Source organism: Pelodiscus sinensis, chromosome 1, assembly GCF_052426305.1.
Source record: "Pelodiscus sinensis isolate ZL-2025 chromosome 1, ASM5242630v1, whole genome shotgun sequence".
In the NCBI taxonomy this organism is placed as follows: Eukaryota; Metazoa; Chordata; order Testudines; family Trionychidae; genus Pelodiscus; species Pelodiscus sinensis.
Genome location: NC_143052.1, coordinates 64,281,849 through 64,299,454, shown reverse-complemented (window position 1 = coordinate 64,299,454; position 17,606 = coordinate 64,281,849). Strand labels below are relative to the sequence as shown.

Genomic DNA, 17,606 nt, shown 5'->3' with positions numbered 1-17,606 from the left:
GTCGGATCCGCGTAACTCGGGGACTGCCTGTATCTGTTACTGTAGTGCCGAGGAGTACTAATCACAAAGATGGCCCCTATTCTGAAGAGTTTCACAATTGAAATATGTCAAGAAATAACAGGTGGATAAGACAGACCCACAAGCAAATAAAAGGAAACAATGATACATAACTGGCCAGCATGATGGGTAATGGCATGAGCACAACAGTGTTGGGTCTTAATTTAGATAAGAACAATGAGACATAAAACATAAGGATGAGAAGGAAAGGATGAGGGAGAGGACAGTGTTCAGTCCTGTGCAGCTCTTGCTTTACTTAGACTCACTGAAGCCACTGAAACTATTTGGACTAACAGCACATTATGTACAGTGAATTACGTGTGTAAGTTTTCAGTGGCTTGGGACCAGTGCAGACATGGTGGGATTAATACACTTGTCTAAAAGGTAGCAATCAAGATTTTAAATTATTTTTAATGTGTACAATGTATATTTTGAAACTGCCCGTGTGCAATATTTTGCTTCTTATTTGGAACTTAAGTTCTTTTCACAATTTTGCAATTGAATCAGTCTTAATACTGAAAACTTAATAGTGTGAACTGAATATGATCAAGTATATTTATTATAGGATCAAAATTGAAATAATCCTGAAATTTGCTGCAGCTTTAATTATTGCAGCTTATACCACTGAAAATTAATATATAGCTTCCCAAATAAGTGAGATGTATAGATCATGAGAGTCACATATTAGTATTGTATGTTTGCTCATTTAATTTACTTAGCTGTTGCAGTGCATTGTTTCAAATGGAGTGGCAGTATCAGAAACCCATAAATAAGACTTGGTAAATAAGACTTGTCATTTTTCTTTTTGATGTGTAGGTATAGTCCATGCAAAAAGCTGATGAACAGTGTCTTATGTCAGCGTGTTATAACAGTTAATCATCCTTTCCCACACAACCATATGTTTTCCATGGTTTTAATAAGGTAACCAGGTTGTTTTGTGAAATTATTAGAAACCCTGCAAAACATGTAGAGGTTTTTATTTTTTCCATAATAAAAGTATGCTAGGAATATTACTAAGAACATGATTTTCAGATTTTACATCTCTGTCAGGATTTCCTTCTTTCAATGAGTCCACCCGTGGTCTTTTAATTTACACTGGTTTTGTGACATTTTACTGATGTATTCCAGTGACAGTATTGTAAAATGTGGCTATAGTCACCTGCCAGAAATTACAGCAGTAAATGTGACCTAACTTTCCTGGTTTGTAAATTCTATGTTGACTAGCAAACCAAGCCAACTCCTCTATTTGTGACATATTTCAAGGTCTAACCTTTATTGGCTAGAAGATTTCTAGCTAAAATGACAAAGGATGACAGTGCTTATAGTTTGGTAATGTTTGCTTACTGAGCGTGAAATGAAATTTAACAGTGTGGCATGTCTACATTTATAAATTTATTGTGGTTGTTTAGATATTTTGGAAAATTAAATGTCAAACCGTCACCCTTTGCTTCAAAAATGGACTATACTGTAAGTCCCCACACCTGATCTTATTCTTTTTACCAACATAAAATTATTTCTGATTCACCAGTAATTTTATTCACATGTAAACCTACAACTGATGATGTGACCATGTCTGAAAATAGGGCCTGACAATATCAGTGTAGAATAAGGGTCTGGTGCTGGTTGCCCTGAGCAGTTTTCTTCAATTCAGTTGAACTGTGAGCAAGGGTAAACAGATACCTGTATTTGCACAATCAGAGAGCCTGAGGTGAAGAGGTTTTGGAAAAAAATAGAAAGCATGGAAATTCAAAGTTTTAGGAATATCATTAACTCTCCCCCCAGTAGTTTGCCGCCTTGTGCAGTAGGATTACATAAAATAGAGGGAAATGGGGTTTTTTGTAAATAGTTAATAGTTCATTCTGACCTAGAATTTGAGAGTACAATTATCACTGCTCATCACATTTGAGTACTCAAGTATGTTTAAGCGGATCACCTTACAAAGTTCTATTCTAATTCAAAATCTTATGTTTTAAAATTTTTGTATCTATATATTGGGCCCCCAAAATTAAAATGCATATAATCTGCATCTGGAAAGATAGATACTTGCTTTCCATGGGCTTCCTAAGTAACATCAGTTTTATACACACTTCAGAATGTTGGTTGTGTGATTGTGACTCATGGCCCAAATAGGGCTTATAAAGCACCTACCTCACATAGTCCCAATGCAGACAGCCACAGTGGACTGTCAGAGAATCACATTTGATGGCAGTAGGGCTGCCCTGGCGGATCAGGAGATGAGAGGCTAATACAAGGTGATAAAGTGACTTGCGTACAACTTCCCAAATAAATATACATTCTATGCATGTTTCCTTGTCAATGATGCAGGGTGTCATAAAGGGAAAATAGGATTATGAGGTAGGAAGCAAAATGAAGGGGAAACATTGGGGAAAAGAGATCATTCCGCATAACTTGCAAGTTCCATAGGAAACATGTTTTATCAAACTTAAGGAAATTCCTAGTCAAAATAGTCTTGTTGTGTAATTATTGCCTTTGTAAAAAGAAAGAAGAAAATGGAGTATCTGAGGAGAAGTTGTGATTTCAAGGATAAATATTACTTTAAGGATAATATGCTTAAAAGCTTGCCTAGAAGAAAGTTCAGTCTGCTGGTTCAGGGCTGCTGCCTGCTGTGTTTGTGTCTGAATGCTGGGGTAGGAGATTATAGTTTGAATTTTGGTGCAATTGTGTGTCCTGCACCTTGAGCCCTGCACCCTTTGTGGTGAGGGGAAATTCTGGGATCGAAGCAGCCTGATTCCTGCCCGAAGAGGATCTCTGCCAGAAGAGACCAGCCCCTCTGCAGTGATTGAGTCATCTCTGAACCTGAGGCTCATTCATGGAGTGTGTGCGCGTATCATCTTTTAGTTAGTAAGTCAGGGAATTTGTTTGGGGATTTTATAACCTGTTGCATATTAAACCTGTGGAGGGATTTACTGCCTTCTTCCATGTGTGAGTCCTTTGGGCTGTACTGGACCCAGTCAGCCCCACTGCTAAACCACTGCAGAGAAGAATTTTGTGGTCAAAAGTCATCAAGGGCCCCAACAAAGTACGTGTACCAAAAGGGGCAAATGATGATTTTGTGGGGCCTAGGGCAGCACAATTTCGCAGGACCCCCCTTTGCCATGGTGCATGCATGGTGGCGCCACGGGGCTTCTTGAAGCGCGGGGCCCGGGGTGGCCGCCCCGCTCGCCCTGCCCTATATCCGCCTCTGTGTACCAACAGGACACTAACTTTACAGCTGCTGGGCATCGGTGAACCTAAAGATAGTGTTTTACCATGTTCTGTTATATTTGTCTCTTGTTTAATATAATTGTGTTTGTGTTTGTGTTATTTTCTGGGAGTCTCCAACTATCTTGCAAATACGTGGGGATTACCCTGGGTTAGAATTTTCCTTCTCAGCTGCCCTGGTGACCCTGCCAGGAGGGAGTGAGGGGGTGGAGGCACCGCCAAATAAATCCATCGGAAAAAATAAAGTTGAGTGGGTAGCGGGATCCAGAAGAACCCAGACCTATCCATCAAAACCTGTAAGCAGATTGGCCTTAAAGAAGGTAACCAGGTGGAGAGGGGGTGCTACAATAGAGAGAGTTGAGAGCAGAAAACACTCTCTGAGAGATCATTCTCCGAGCACGTACATAGGAGGTGATAGTTTCAGGTGCTCAAAACATTCTGTATTTACCTCTTAAAAGTACAGTAAAACTCCAGTTGTCCGGCACTCCTGATAGTCTGGCATCACCTGGAACCCGGAAGCGCTCCAGGCAGCTGGACAATTGGAGATGTTCTGCCCCGGGCTTCCCTGAGTCAGCCGCTGGTCAGTTTCAGCAGCGGCTGACTTGGGGACGCCCGGGGCAGAGCAGCTGAGGTGCTGGGTTTGTCCTGTAGCGCCATCCCCCATCCCTCCCACCCCATCCCAGACCCCTCATAGCCTCCCCTTCCGATTGTCTGGCATATCTGATAATCCGGCACCCCCTGGGTCCTAAAGGTGCCGGATTATCGTAAGTTTACTGTAGTACTCAAAGGTTCTAATCCTTGCAGAGGAGAACTGACAAAATCATTCTGGCGCTTGTAGAGCTTGAGGTTCCAAATAAATATTTGGAAACATTTGCAAACATAAACTACTTCCAAGTTTTGCAGGCTCTGCTATCTTTTGATTGCCTTGTCCTTTTTTTTTTTTTTTTTGTAAAACTTTTTCAAATATTCTTCTGTGCAGAAAGTCACGCTGTGAAATTTCAGGGACCTTTTTTGTCCCCCCCCCCCCCTTTCAAATTAAGTTTTAAAAAAGACAGGTCATGATAGGATGTAAGTTAGTCTTAAATATGGAATTACCTCTGCAGCTGTGGAACAGAGGCAAAAAGCAAGCCAAAATTCACTGTAAAGATATGTAGAAGGTAGAAATTCCCATTATACAAATTCTTTGAAGTGTGGGAGCTAGTCACTGGGCCCTTTTACTGTGCTAGTTTCCTTTGGAAACTGTCCATGGTATTGTAATATGAGTTAGTCTGAAAAGCTTCCTATTGGTTTCTCCTCATTATGATTTTACACCTTTTATATTTCTCTTATATCTTTCAAATTGCCCATCTAATCTTTTTTTTAACCCAGTCTCTTTATCACTGTTGACATCCATGTGCGACAACAGTCTATTAAATTACATGTATTTATTTAGAAGGAATATTAGCTGCATTCAGACATTTTAAAAAATAAAGGAAAGCTTGGGATGTGGAAGTGGATAAGATGGGTTTAACTTACCTCAACTGGATTGTTCATTACTCATCCTGTTGGTCTATGCCTCTGGGTCAGGAGATTGTAGATAGATTGCTAATTTGCATAAATATTTACATATTTTAATCACAGATACATTCAGTCATAGAGTGTTTTATGAGCAAAAAAGAGAAGTGTCTGCAAACAGAATTTGCTTGTTTTGTGTTCCACAGCAGTAAAATCTTTCTCTTGCATTTACTGAGGAAAGTTTATGACTCCACAGATTGCATTTTGCCCTCAAGATATACAGTTTTCTAGAGTCTTTTTCAATGCTTAAGTTTCTGGTTGTAGGCTTGCCAGTCTTCTGGCCAGATTCCTTACTATAACCTATCCTCTGTTCCTTCTTGCCATTCCTTTAGTATTTTGAAACAAATGACAAAGGCATCTTGTCACAGCTGGTATTCATCTCTGTGGGTAACCATACAGTGGAATTTGGTGGTTGTTTCCCTTAGAGAGAGGTATCAATTAGATTCTCACAGCTGTCATGTAATTACAGTTATTGTTTGTAAATATTAAGCAGGATTATATAGCAGCTGAGGTGTGCACGATGCTTTTTAAAAAAGTGACATGGGCCTTGTGCAGAACAGTTTATAATCTGTGCTTGATATGATACAGAGCATCAACATCAGACAAGGGTGAGACAGGAAAGAATTTTTACATCTAATATCAGTTAGAAGGTTTTTTTTGTTTGTTTCATAGTGTAACACATGTTAATTCTCCTAATTTTACAGTGAATCACCGGTGAGGGGTGAGGTGAGAGATCATGAAAGCTGTGGCCTGTATCCTATAGTGAGTTTCAAATGGGCAGACTCCAACGCTGGGTGTTAACTGTACAACCAGGGCATACCACAGAATCAGGAAGGACATAGACTTAGTGGGCAGGAAGTGCTTGGGGGTAGAAGGATACACAAGATGCCTAAGTGAGTGCACTCATCTACTACTTTTCCATAACCATTTCTGCTATTTCCTCAAAGAAAAAAACCCTCTCTAAAAGAGAGCTGATCTTGCATAAGAGAGATGGTATCCTACAGAAATCTTTAAAAGGAAGGAAATGTCCAATTAAGGTATTCTTCTGTAACATACTTTAATCCACCCACATCACATTTGCCAATTTCACTGAAACTTTATTCAGCTAAATCCCATTTACCTCTCAGATATAAAGTAATACAATGCACACACCCTATTCATCAGGATTATGGTCTGATGAAAAACTTTAATTCTGACCTCAACATCATCAATTTGTATATGTGCCAGTGAAATGTGTGATGCATTATTTTTGTCTCTTCTTTCCTCCTACTCCCACTGTGATGTTGAACTTCAACTTTGTTTTGATTAAGTAGAAATAATTATTTTCTTCAAGAAAAGAGCTAAAAGATTTATGGCAAATGGAAGTTTTTAGTTCAAATGAGGCAAATGTTTATAGCTGTATGAACTCACAAGTTGGTGCAATGAATACTTTTATGTACAACATTAAGTGAGACCTACCAAGCAATATTTCAGAAGTATTTTTTTGACTACTTCTCCCCCCCCCCCTCCCAAGCTCTTGCCAGTGATCAAATACCCTCAATTCACACCACTCAAGGAGTATTTTCCACTTTAGGGTTTAAAAAACAAAACAAAAACAAACAAAAAAAGTACTCTTTAAGCACCAGAGAATTTTTAAAGTTCTGTTAGAGACAAAACCTAGTTAATTCTTAACAGTAGAGCCACTGTCAGTGCATTCAGAAACCTAAGTAAATTCAATCTTTCTGGTGTTGGTCTTGGGCAATGGATATGTATCCCTGTGGCAGTGGTTAGGTTACAATTGGTTTACCCACTTTTGTGTGTTACAGTTATCGTGTCATGAATTAGGCCCTATAGCTGAACCTGCTCAGAATCCTGATGGCCTAATGAGAAAAGCTGAGGCACATCCACAGGACAGGCTAAAGGACTGCACCATCTGCTTGATCACTCGAAGAAGCTAGCAGGCTTGTTCCTAAGACCAGCAGAAGTGGTAGTTCATTGACTACTTTATACTTGAGGCATACTGATGGATTCTGTTTTCCTGTGCTGTGCTCCCCTTGCTTCTACCCTGGTCCTGCCTAATGCCTGTCCTGGACCTTATTCCACTCCTGTCTTAGTCTTCCTCTTGCACAGAGAACACTGTTGCTCCTCCCTTCCCCAACTCCAGGGAATCCAGTTCTGACCCTTTGCACTGATTCCTACCTCGGCCTTCACCAGTGGCTCTGGCATTTGGACTGATTTTTGTTCTGAACTTTGGCTCTGATTCCTTGACACTGCCTTGAATCTGGGCTTTGGCATCCAGACTGTGATGCTGGTTCTGAGTCCTGCTCTGTTAAATAGGCCTGACTCCAGCTCCAGCCACTAATCTGGACCTACCCATGACCTGGTCTCCAGAAAGTTTTTTTTAAAGCACAGGGGTGGACAAATACCACCCACAGGCCAGATCTGGTCTGCCAGGGTTAGCCCCTGTGGGTCCCCAAACCACCATGCTTACCTGCACTTCTGCAGGTGCGGGGGATGGCAGCTCCTGTTGGCCACAGATCGCTGTTTCCAGCCAACGTGAGCTGTGATGGCCTGTACTTGCGGAAGTTCAGGTAAATACAGTGGCAGCGACCTACCAGGAGCTAACTCTGCCAAGCCGCATTTTATTGCCCACGCTGATCTAGCAGGTACCAAAAGCAAATAAGCAAAAAGAAAAAAAAAAAACAGGTAAAAGGATAGAATGTATAAATTGTTTGAACTGAATTTTTTTGAAATGAAAAAAGGCTTAAATTTCTTTTCCTAAAAACATCATTTTTGCACCAATTCCAGTTGACAGTGGCCCTTTTAAATAGTTATAACGATTCCACAGCAGTTTGCAGCACATTTACAAGATATGTCTAGTCACGCACATGCACACGCACGCATGCACACAAAATTTCCCAATATTTTTGTGAATTCATCTCTTCTCCACTACTTTTTCTCATTCAATTGCATTAACATTGGTTATACACTGATTTGTGAGTGTGTATTTGTTTGCTAGAAAGCTTGTAGAGAGCAAAAGCAATCAGGAATGCTAACATCTATGAATCACTTAGTGTATTTGTTGGAAATGCTTGCGCAATGATTTTGAAAAACTGTGTTTATTTGCATAATAGATCTGTCGAATAATTATGTATGGTCACAGATAATTTATTAACAGAAAAGGGTATGTTAAGTTCATATCCTCTAATCAGAAAACAGAAACAAACTTTGGGTGAATAATTATTAGTAAATAGTCACAGTGACCAGTTGTGAACTGAAGTAAAGTAGTAGTGAAGTAAAGTCCATAGACTACAGAGCTGGAGAGGAAGTGGCCTGAAACTATTTAGGCTTTAATCCCCTTGCAAATCCAGTATAACTAATGCTGGAGCCCTCAGGTGCACTGCTTCAGCAGCATAGGTGCAGATGCCACTAAAATTTGGCCTGACTACCCCTCTGTTTTGATGGAGGTGTGGTTGAGCCAAGGAGTCTGACCAGATGCACAATGAGTCTGTTTCTTACTAGTGTCAGACTCAGGGAAATCCACCAATAGCTTGATTCCTGGCAGCCCTGGTCTTCTGCATTGTGTGGGTAAGAAAGAGGGGAGACTTCTGATGAGGTGCCCTTGCAAAGGAAGATTTAGCATAGACAAGGCTCTTTATTTAATCTTGCTTGACCACTAAGGGCTGTGAAGGTGAGGATCTGACCAGGATCTTGAAGATGATCTAATATTGAACTAGAAGCTAAGTTAGTATAATATTGCAAATAGTCAACACTTTCATGATGGTCTTAGTAGGCAGCCTGAAGAAACTTGATCTGACTAGCATAAAGAAAATTTATAGGAGCCCAGGAGAGAAATTTGTCAGAGTTTTACATCGTTTCTTTTGAGTTTCCTGTTAGCTTTGTAGTTAACGTTAATTTCTAGTTATAAGGCGGGGAGAGGGCAGTAGACGTTAGACTGGAAAATTGGTGTGTATTTTAAATCTGTTCAGTGGTTTAAAAATAACAGCTTTATGAAATTGGAGGGGTTCAACCTTACATCATTTTTGGAGCACTGTAGCGTGTTTTTAATAGCTTCAACATGTGTGGAAGTCCATACACAGTCTAGTAAAAATAATTAAAATAAGGGTATTGGTATTATTAGTCATTGCTATTTGTATTTGTGCAAAGGGGAGCAGATGGGTAAAGTAGTTGTCAGCAAATCATCTAGCTGTTTGGCTAGAGTCCCCTGGGAGGCCCTATTTATGTACCTAATTAGATATGAACAGTAGCTGCGGTGATATACTAAGGCAGGGGTTGGCACCTGATGAAGAACCACTCCAAGAATTTGGTAAGAGGTCAAGGGCCACATTCTTCTATGTTAATAGAAGAGGTGTGGGGTCTGGGATGGAGGCTGGGTTCAGAAAAGAGCTCGGGGTAGGGAATTGGGGTGCAGGAAGGGTGGGTATAAGGTTTGGGTGTGGGAGAGGATTCTGGCCCAGGACAGAGGGTATGTGTAAGGTCTGGGCGCAGGAGAGGATTCTGACCCAGGACAGAGTGCTGGAGGAGGTTCAGAGGGTTTGGGTTGTGACCTAGGGCAAGAGGGAGTTGTGACCTGGAGCAGGAGATTAGGGTGCAAAGTCCTGGAGGGATATTAGTATTGTGACGGGGGCAGGAGTGCAGGAGCAGGTACAGAGGCTAGGGTTGTGAGCTAGGGCAAGGAGATGGGAAAGTGAGTGTGAGGGATGTCAGAGGCAGGCTCTGTCTGGGAGGTGTTTACCTTAGTAGACAGCTCCTGGTCAACAGCCCAACCAGGCCCTTGTGTGGGTTCACTCCCTGCCTGCTGTGCTCCCACATGTTGGTCAGAGTGGCTGGTTGTTGGGGCCTTGTGTGTCTCTGCATGCTGCACCCCTTTGGGGGGGGAGGTGGAACAATTTTTATATTGGGGGTGCTGAGAGCCATTGAACCCAAGTGTACCTAAGGGAAACCATTTCAAGTCAGGAGGTGGTGCAGCATTCCCCACACTCCTAGTTCCAATACCTGCACTGCATGCACCCCCAGCACAATGCTCCCATTGGCCAGAACCCGCCAGCTCCAGTTCCTGTCCCCTGTACCCCATGCTGCTGCTTCTGATAGAGGCAGCAGTGGATAGGGACAGGTGACAGTGCTCACGGGGGCCTGCTTCCTGCGAGCACCGGCTTCTGCCTGTTCTCCCCTCTCGCCCCCTCACTGCTGCCTCTGATACGAGTGCTCTTGCACTTAACCATGAAGGCTCATTGGTTAACCATTTAAATGTGTTTACTAGCACATGCCTAATACTAATTTGTATCAGTAGGGTCCTACCAAATTCACAGCCATGAAACTTGTGACATGGACTGGTAAGTCTGACCTACTCCATTAAATCTTGCTATTGTAGTGGAGACCTGATTTTACAGTTTTGGCCAGCTGGACAGTGGCTGTTGTTGGGCTGGAGTCCAGTTCTTCAGGCTGCAGCAGCAGTGAAGGAGACAGGTGGCATGGTATGGAGGGCATCACTTTTGGAGGGAGTCAGGGTTGGCTTTATACAACCACACAATCACCAATCTATAACCCACATACCTACTGGATGTTGTTCACTGCCCCATGTGGTGGCACTTAGACCACTTACAGAAAGAGAATGAGTTTGTTCTACAGCCTCAGCAGAGAGCAGTTGGCTTTTAGCTCAAGTGGTAGAGGCTCATACACTAAGCTCCAGAGGTCCCAAGTTCTTTCTGTCAGTGTTACACCTGCTCTTGACCCCATGGTCAGGGGGAGTGCTGTGGTCACCCCTCCCCTGCCAGTCAATCCAAGGCCTCTGTAACTCCCAAGCATTGGGCTCTAGCTGTTAGTCTTGGATGGGCTGGAAAAGGGCAGGACTTCCTCTTCCTTCCCTGCGTCGCTCCCATGACTGGGTCAGATCCATCTCCAGGAATCTCCCGTGGCTTCAGGAAGGTCAGTGGCTGCTGGCTGGGAGTCCAGCTCTGAAAACAGTGCAGGTGCTAGCAGCACAGAGGTGAATGTGGTATGGTGATGCTCTTGATGTCTGAGCTGTTGGTGGTAGCAGCGATGCCTTCAACAGCTGCTTTCTCACTCCCAGCTCTAAAGGCAACAGCACAGAAAGAAGAGTGGCAATTCCATGACCCTCCCTAAAATAGACACCCTCTCTCCCCCCAACCATGACCAATAACCCTGTTTTGGGTTGACACCCCCATGGTTACAGTGCTGTGAAATTTCAAAATTAAATATCTGAAATTTGAAATGAATGACTTTTAAAAATCTCACAACCATGAAATTGACCAAAATCGACCATGAATTTGGTGGGGCTTGTAGCATCAGAGTATGGGGTTCCCTCCAGTTCCCCCAGAAATTGTGCAGGTGTAACTGCCACAATGCAGATTTGAACCTGGGACCTCTGGAGCTTAGTATAAAAGCCTCTACCCTTTGAGCTAAAAGCCACCTGGCTCCCAAGCTATGCTGTAGAGGTCTCTTGTTCTTATCTGTTGCTATGGTCTAAGTGCCACTGCATGGGACAGTGAACCACACTAGGTGTGTGAGTTACACTGTACCCACCCTCAATCGTCTCATGCCTTACAAGGAATGCAACAACCTCTTCCCAGGTCCTGGTATCCCTTTGAGTTTTCAGCAATGTATTTCAGTAATTTTTTTCACTACCTTGCTAAGTTAGCCAGACGCATGTGCACAATGAATCCTTTCTTAGCTATGTACTTTACAAGCTTACTGGGAGGGAGGGAGGGAAATCCCACTGTGCAATCCCACTGTGCAATCTCAGCATGCAATTTTCAAAAGCTCCAAACCCTGCAATTTTGAAAAGCTCCAAATCCATAAGCAGTTGGTGTGCAAAACTTCTTGTTACACTATGCAGTATTGTTGTAGCTGTGTCTTTCCCAAGATATTACAGAAACGTGGATGGTGAGGTAATATCATTTCTTGGATCAGCTTCTGTTGGTGAGAGAAAGAAGCTTTTGAGCTTACACAAAACTCTTTTTCAGTTCTAGGGAAGGTACTAGAAACCTTATTGGTATAACAGTATCAGTTAGGGGTGTGAAAAATCCACACCCAGAGTGACATAGTTTAACGAAGCTACCCCCCTGCATATGTGTATGTTGACAGGAGAACTTCTGCTCACATGGTTACTGCCTGTCAGAGAGGTGGATTAACAGCGCAAACAGGAGATGCTCTCCTTCTCATGTAGGAAAATACTCACTAAAGAGTATGTGAATTGTAATGCTGTATGTGAAGATAAGCCCTAAAAGTGTCACTGCTGAATACAAGATCAAACAGATAGTTTAACTTAAGCAGTTAGCACATATTTTAAGAGTCCACTCCAAACCAACTAGCCATGAATAAGCCATGAATCCAGTGTTTTGATGAAGAATCCTGATTTTTAGTGTCTGGCAAAGCTATGAATTTAAACTCCCAGGCTCATCTTTTGAAGAGGGTGTGCAGGTTTCCTTTGAAATAACGACTGAGAGGTCAGACGTAGTGATTGCTTTGTGAAAAATGTTTACTCACAAGTTACAGGGAGTTTTTCTCTTCTAACATTTTCTTGTGTGAGTTCGAGTGTGTTGTGATATGCACGAGTGAGATGCATGGATCTTGAAAAGTATGGTGTGGTGGGTGTTGATCATGTCTGTTTTTGGCATTTGTTCTGGCAGGGTCTGGTGCTGTTTTGAGTTGGTGTGTGCTGGTCCATGGGGAGCTTTCTTCTGGAAGCATTCTTTGTGTAAAGGCCAGAAAAGGGGCTTCAGGAAAGATTTCTTTTGAGATGGAGTCCCCTTTCAGTATGGGCTGTAGTTGTTTAATATTAGGGAGATGTGGAGGGTGAGGTAATAGTGGAGGTGATTGATGGCCGCTAAAGGTGTGTGGTTAGATGGTTTTATTTCTGTGTTGAAGCATGTTTTCTTGGGGCATTTGGGTGACTGTTCCATGATGTGATCTACTTCTCTGGTGCAGTGTCCTTTTGTTTTGGTGAAGGCAGTTTTGAGTGTAATAAGGCATACACTCTGGACTTTCCCTTTGGAACATATTCTGTGGTATCTGTGTGCCTGGCTGTAGATAGCAGATTCCTCCTGAGATGGTTACTGGATCTGTGGAGGTGGAAGTGGTGATGCCAACCTCTTCATGGGACATCTTGAGCAAGAATTTCTGTGCAAATCACCATGAAACCAAGATGCATCAAAGATCTTAATCGGCTGAACAGATGACTTAAGCTCTGTCAGGATTTTTCTACAACTTCTGCAGCCATCATCCATCCATTAAGCTCTCTCTGGAACATTCCTACAGTAGCATCTACTTTCTGGATACCACAATCAGCTTCAACAATTGAAGCGCACAGACAAGAAGCCTACAGGTCACAAGAGCTACCTTCATAGATCCAGTAACCACCCCAGACACTCCAAGAAATCTCTTATCTACAGACAACCAGCCACCTTGAATCGCTTATTCCAGCAGTCATGATTTTGTTGTCACCTCCTTATATTTGTTTTCTTAACCTGTTGTCTCTAGTGATAGGATTAAATGAAGGCTATTTACATGTAGACTGTCCCTGTGTGTACAGTGCCTAGGAAAGTGTTTCCTCAATGGTTCCCAGAGTTCTGCGAAGTGAAAATAAGGGTACTGTGAGAAAATTCTATTACAATAACATTTTATGATTTAAAAAACAATTAATATTTAAGCATTTATTAATTTTATTGAAAACAATTTTCATTTGTGTTTGCCACGATAAGTGTCCCTGTGTAAGGCCAGTTTAGCCAGACTGGGGACGATGATGTCACTACTCAGTGCTGCACGCGCCGTCAGTCTGTGGTGCGATCTCCTATTATATGCCATCATTAACGGTTTGTACACATTAAATGTGATTTTTGGTTTTAAATATGTGTAATTAAACTAAATGTTGATCTCATGGCCTTGTTTAGCGTTTGTTTATTATTATCCTTACTTATTTGTGGTCTACTTTTTCAGTTTCATATATAAGACTGTTATTAGGGGTTCTGCAAAATTCTTTCAAGTTTAAAAGGGTTCCGTGGCCAAATAAAATTGGGAAACACTGGCCTAGGACAATGGGACCTTCATCCGAGAGTGAGGTTTATTGTTACAACACAGATGATGATGATGATGATAATAATTTAATAATAATAAATCCCATTTCCTCAATGAAGGCTACATCCATGCCAAATGCCAGTTTTCAACATTTACCTATTCAATGTACAGCAGTTAAAAAGTGCCATTTTGTTTTATATTGGGAAAAGTTTTTCTCTCCACCCTCTCATAGTTAGAAATGGCTGAACCGTTTGTGTTTGTACTGGGCACAATTCACCAGTACCCTCAGTGTTTGGGCTACTACAACAAGATTGCTATTTATACTCATACTAGGTCTCATTGAGCTACACCTAGATTGAAGAGGAACTGGAATTGTCCTTGTTGGGAGCCAGGTAGGTAGGTAGGTTCAGGATAATTTGACTGATGTGAATAATTGCATTCCAAATTGTGGCAGCAGACTGGATACTAATACAAAGACCTCCTGCAGTTTACTGGACTGCTGAGGGGTTATAAAACAAACTGGTAAACAGTCATCTGATTAGATTTATTTGAATGGGCATTGATTTTTGTTCTCCTAAAATAAGGGAATTCTGTCAAAAAACACTTGAGAAATTTGTTTTGGAGAATGATTGTGGAGTGCAGAAACAAGTAATCAGAAAACCGTGGGAACCTTTTTAGATGTATTGGAGCATAAGCTTTTGTGGGCAAAGACCCACTTCATCACATGCATCTGACGAAGTGAGTCTTTGCCCATGAAAGCTTATGTTCCAATACATCTGTTAGTTTATAAGGTGCCACAGGATTCCTTGTCGCTTTTGCAGATCCAGACTAACACGGCTACCCCTCTGATACTTTTCAGGTAGTTTAGCCTTCAGAACAGAGTTCTGCTTGATGCCTGGTTGGTTTGCTCTGGGTTATTTTTTAAAAGTTTTACAAGTCAGCTAGGATTTTAGAGTATTACATTATAGGCTAGGCTGTACCGTTTGGTCATGATGTAGCTTCCTTTGTTTTCATTGCTGTATGGCTGTGATAGATCTATAAGAAGCCCGTCGGTTAAGTGCATTTTAATATTTAGATCCAACAATGATTGAAATACATTAATGCCCTGTGGGTAAACGTGTCATTTTAAGCAGCTGCCGAGCTTTCTCCCTGCTGCTCCAATTAACACATTCAGCATACACACTTCTCTGTGAGTGGGCTGTGTATATGGGTTAAACCACTTTGCTGTTTATTCACCCCCTATGTGTGATATCAAAGGTGGATCAGCAAGGGTCACATTTTAAAAACAAATTAAATCAAATGAGGTCTTGAACATGTGCCACAGTAAACGTCAGGTTATTGACTAATAGGCTACAGTAAACCTGTTTTGTCTTCAGCTATGGTTGAGTCCATTGACTAACGTGTCCCCGCCCCCTAAGCTCCTCTTCAAATGATGGAGACATAGGGTAGTGAAATTCTAGTGCTCGGATTCCTCTTGCTGTCAGGCAGATCTTCTGAACTTTGTTCTTGAAAAGCTAATTGATATCAAACTGTACGTGCAATATTTCCACATAAAAAGAATGGATTTGATAAAGGTCCTTTTAAAGGTAAAACAAAATGCTTTGTCATAACTGAAACTGTTGGGATTTTTTTTATAATGGTATCAGAGTGGCTAATCAAAGTGTGCAGCTCTCCATCTGTATTTGCTGTTCATTCATGCTCAAGCAGCTTTTTGTGAAGCTTAGCTGTTGGCTAAGACCAGTGAAAGGTAAACTGAGCTGATAACTGTACGTCGGGGAAAGAGATGGAACGTTTCTTGGGCTTTGTGAAGCAGATAAGACGATCGAGAAGAAGAAAAGGCAAAAAGTACCGACCCGAGGAGGATTACCACGAGGGCTATGAGGATGTCTACTATTATGCTTCAGAGCATTTTCGAAGTAAGCACCGTGTAACCTCACTTTCTCTTGTTGTGATAAATATTCAGTTTTTTATCAGAAAAATCCTAGCACTGAATAGATATCCACATGTGAGCCTCTTATAGGTATTACAAGCACAAAACTGTTATTATTTGCATAAATATGATAGTAGGAAATTAGAAAGAAAAGCTTTTGTAGTATTCTAGCTTTCAAATCAGGCAGGGTTTGTTGATGTTAATGTTTTAGGTTCAGTTAATTGATTCTCACTGCTGCAAGCCTTTTGTTAGAGCACTTTGTATTGTAAACTGATATGATAGCCTTTTTAGAACACTTTGAGGTATATATGTAAAATAAAGCTACATTCATATTTCTACTGCACTGCTCTTTTTAAATAATTGCTCTTGTATAAGTTCAAGTTGATGATTAATATTTCTTGATTGAAAGTCAGTTCTTTGTGTCTGAACCGTGACCTCGTATTTACAGTAGAAAGTAAACTCAGGTGGAATTCTTTGGTGCAGCATGTTCAGAATGGCTTTAGGAACTAAGCAACTGGGTTTTTTTTTCCACTTAATTTGCTGTCAGACATCTGCAGTAATAGCTGTAAATCAAAATAGAATGCCTATTTTTAAGACTCCTGTAAAATCTGTATTATAAACAGCAATGCACTTGAACCCTTGCACCTGTCAGTGTTCTTAGCTCATGTTCTCTTTCTGATTTATTCCAGTGGGTTGGGAATGCCCAAAAATGCCTGAGGGGACAGTGGGAGAGAAACTACTCAAAGACATCTGAATTTATTATGCCATTCTCTAACGGAAGGTGTTGACAGTATAATCAGTCATGCACAAAAAATATTTTTAAATAGAGTTGTTATTCTTTTGACCTGTGATTTGGGAGCTTTGCAGCAAAGAGCTGTATGTTCTGCCTCTCCCTGACAAGATGAAGTTTAAACATACTTTTATGTTTGTGTACTGTATCATTCAAGTGGCAGTCAGTTTCCCTTCCATCACTTATTCTTGTTTCCATCTGAATAAAGTGTATTATGGAAAAAAAATACAATGTTTTAAGGGTTAAATGGAGAAAAACTGGATTATAATCTAGAAAAAAAATATTTCTACTTTCATGGAAAAGCACGTAGCAAAAATGACTTAGGCGTGGTTCTGACCAACTACATCCAACTTCTTATCCAAGCCAAACAAGGTGGTTTACTTTTGGGGTTGTATTTAATTTTTTTGAATATATGTGTATAATTTATTTGGATGTTTCATGGGCCATCCTTATTCATATTCTCAGAGCTTTTCTTTATAAGAGGTTATTGTTACGTGAGTCACATTCAAATAATGAGTACAAGGTATGTTTAATTAATTTGAGATCTGTTAAGCAAAGTACTTTATTTTAGACAAGCTTATCATAACATGGTACTATCTTAAAATTATGTGGTCTACACTAGGAATATCACATTTAAAATAGAAAACACTGTAGAATTTTAAAATGAAATAATGAAAACATTCAACCTTTTTAGCTTTCTTCTGCATTGGTAGTGCCATGCAAATCACATGGATATATATATATATATATATATATATATATATATATATATATATATATATATATATATATATATATATCAAATTAGCTATGTCAAGCTAGTGTATCCCTAACAGATGGTAATAGAATATATTTTGACAAAAACAACCAAGCAAACAACAAATGTATGTATGTATGATTTTATTAGCTATTTTGAAAAAAGAAGCATGAGTCAAGTGTGTGGCTGGACGAAGTTCTTAATGGTAATTACTCATTTCATTTTTACTCTTATTAGTAGAATAAAGTTATAAGTATTTTTCT

General features: G+C 40.7%; 1 protein-coding gene across 14 annotated transcripts in view; it reads left to right on the top strand.

The window, feature by feature from the left end:
- Positions 1–17,606, top strand: part of GRIP1 (glutamate receptor interacting protein 1) — a 509,665-nt gene that overhangs the window by 135,601 nt on the left and 356,458 nt on the right. For 2 of the 14 annotated variants that reach the window (XM_075931287.2, XM_075931230.2), the window contains exon 1: positions 14,914–15,782. The exons of 1 other annotated variant lie outside the window; for it this stretch is intronic. In XM_075931287.2, the coding sequence (XP_075787402.1) occupies positions 15,650–15,782 (133 nt within the window). In that variant the 5' untranslated portion in view covers positions 14,914–15,649. Of the gene's footprint in view, positions 1–14,912; positions 15,783–17,606 lie in introns of those variants that run through there. 11 more of the 14 variants (XM_075931300.2, XM_075931253.2, XM_075931322.2 and 8 more) reach the window with 9 other exon arrangements.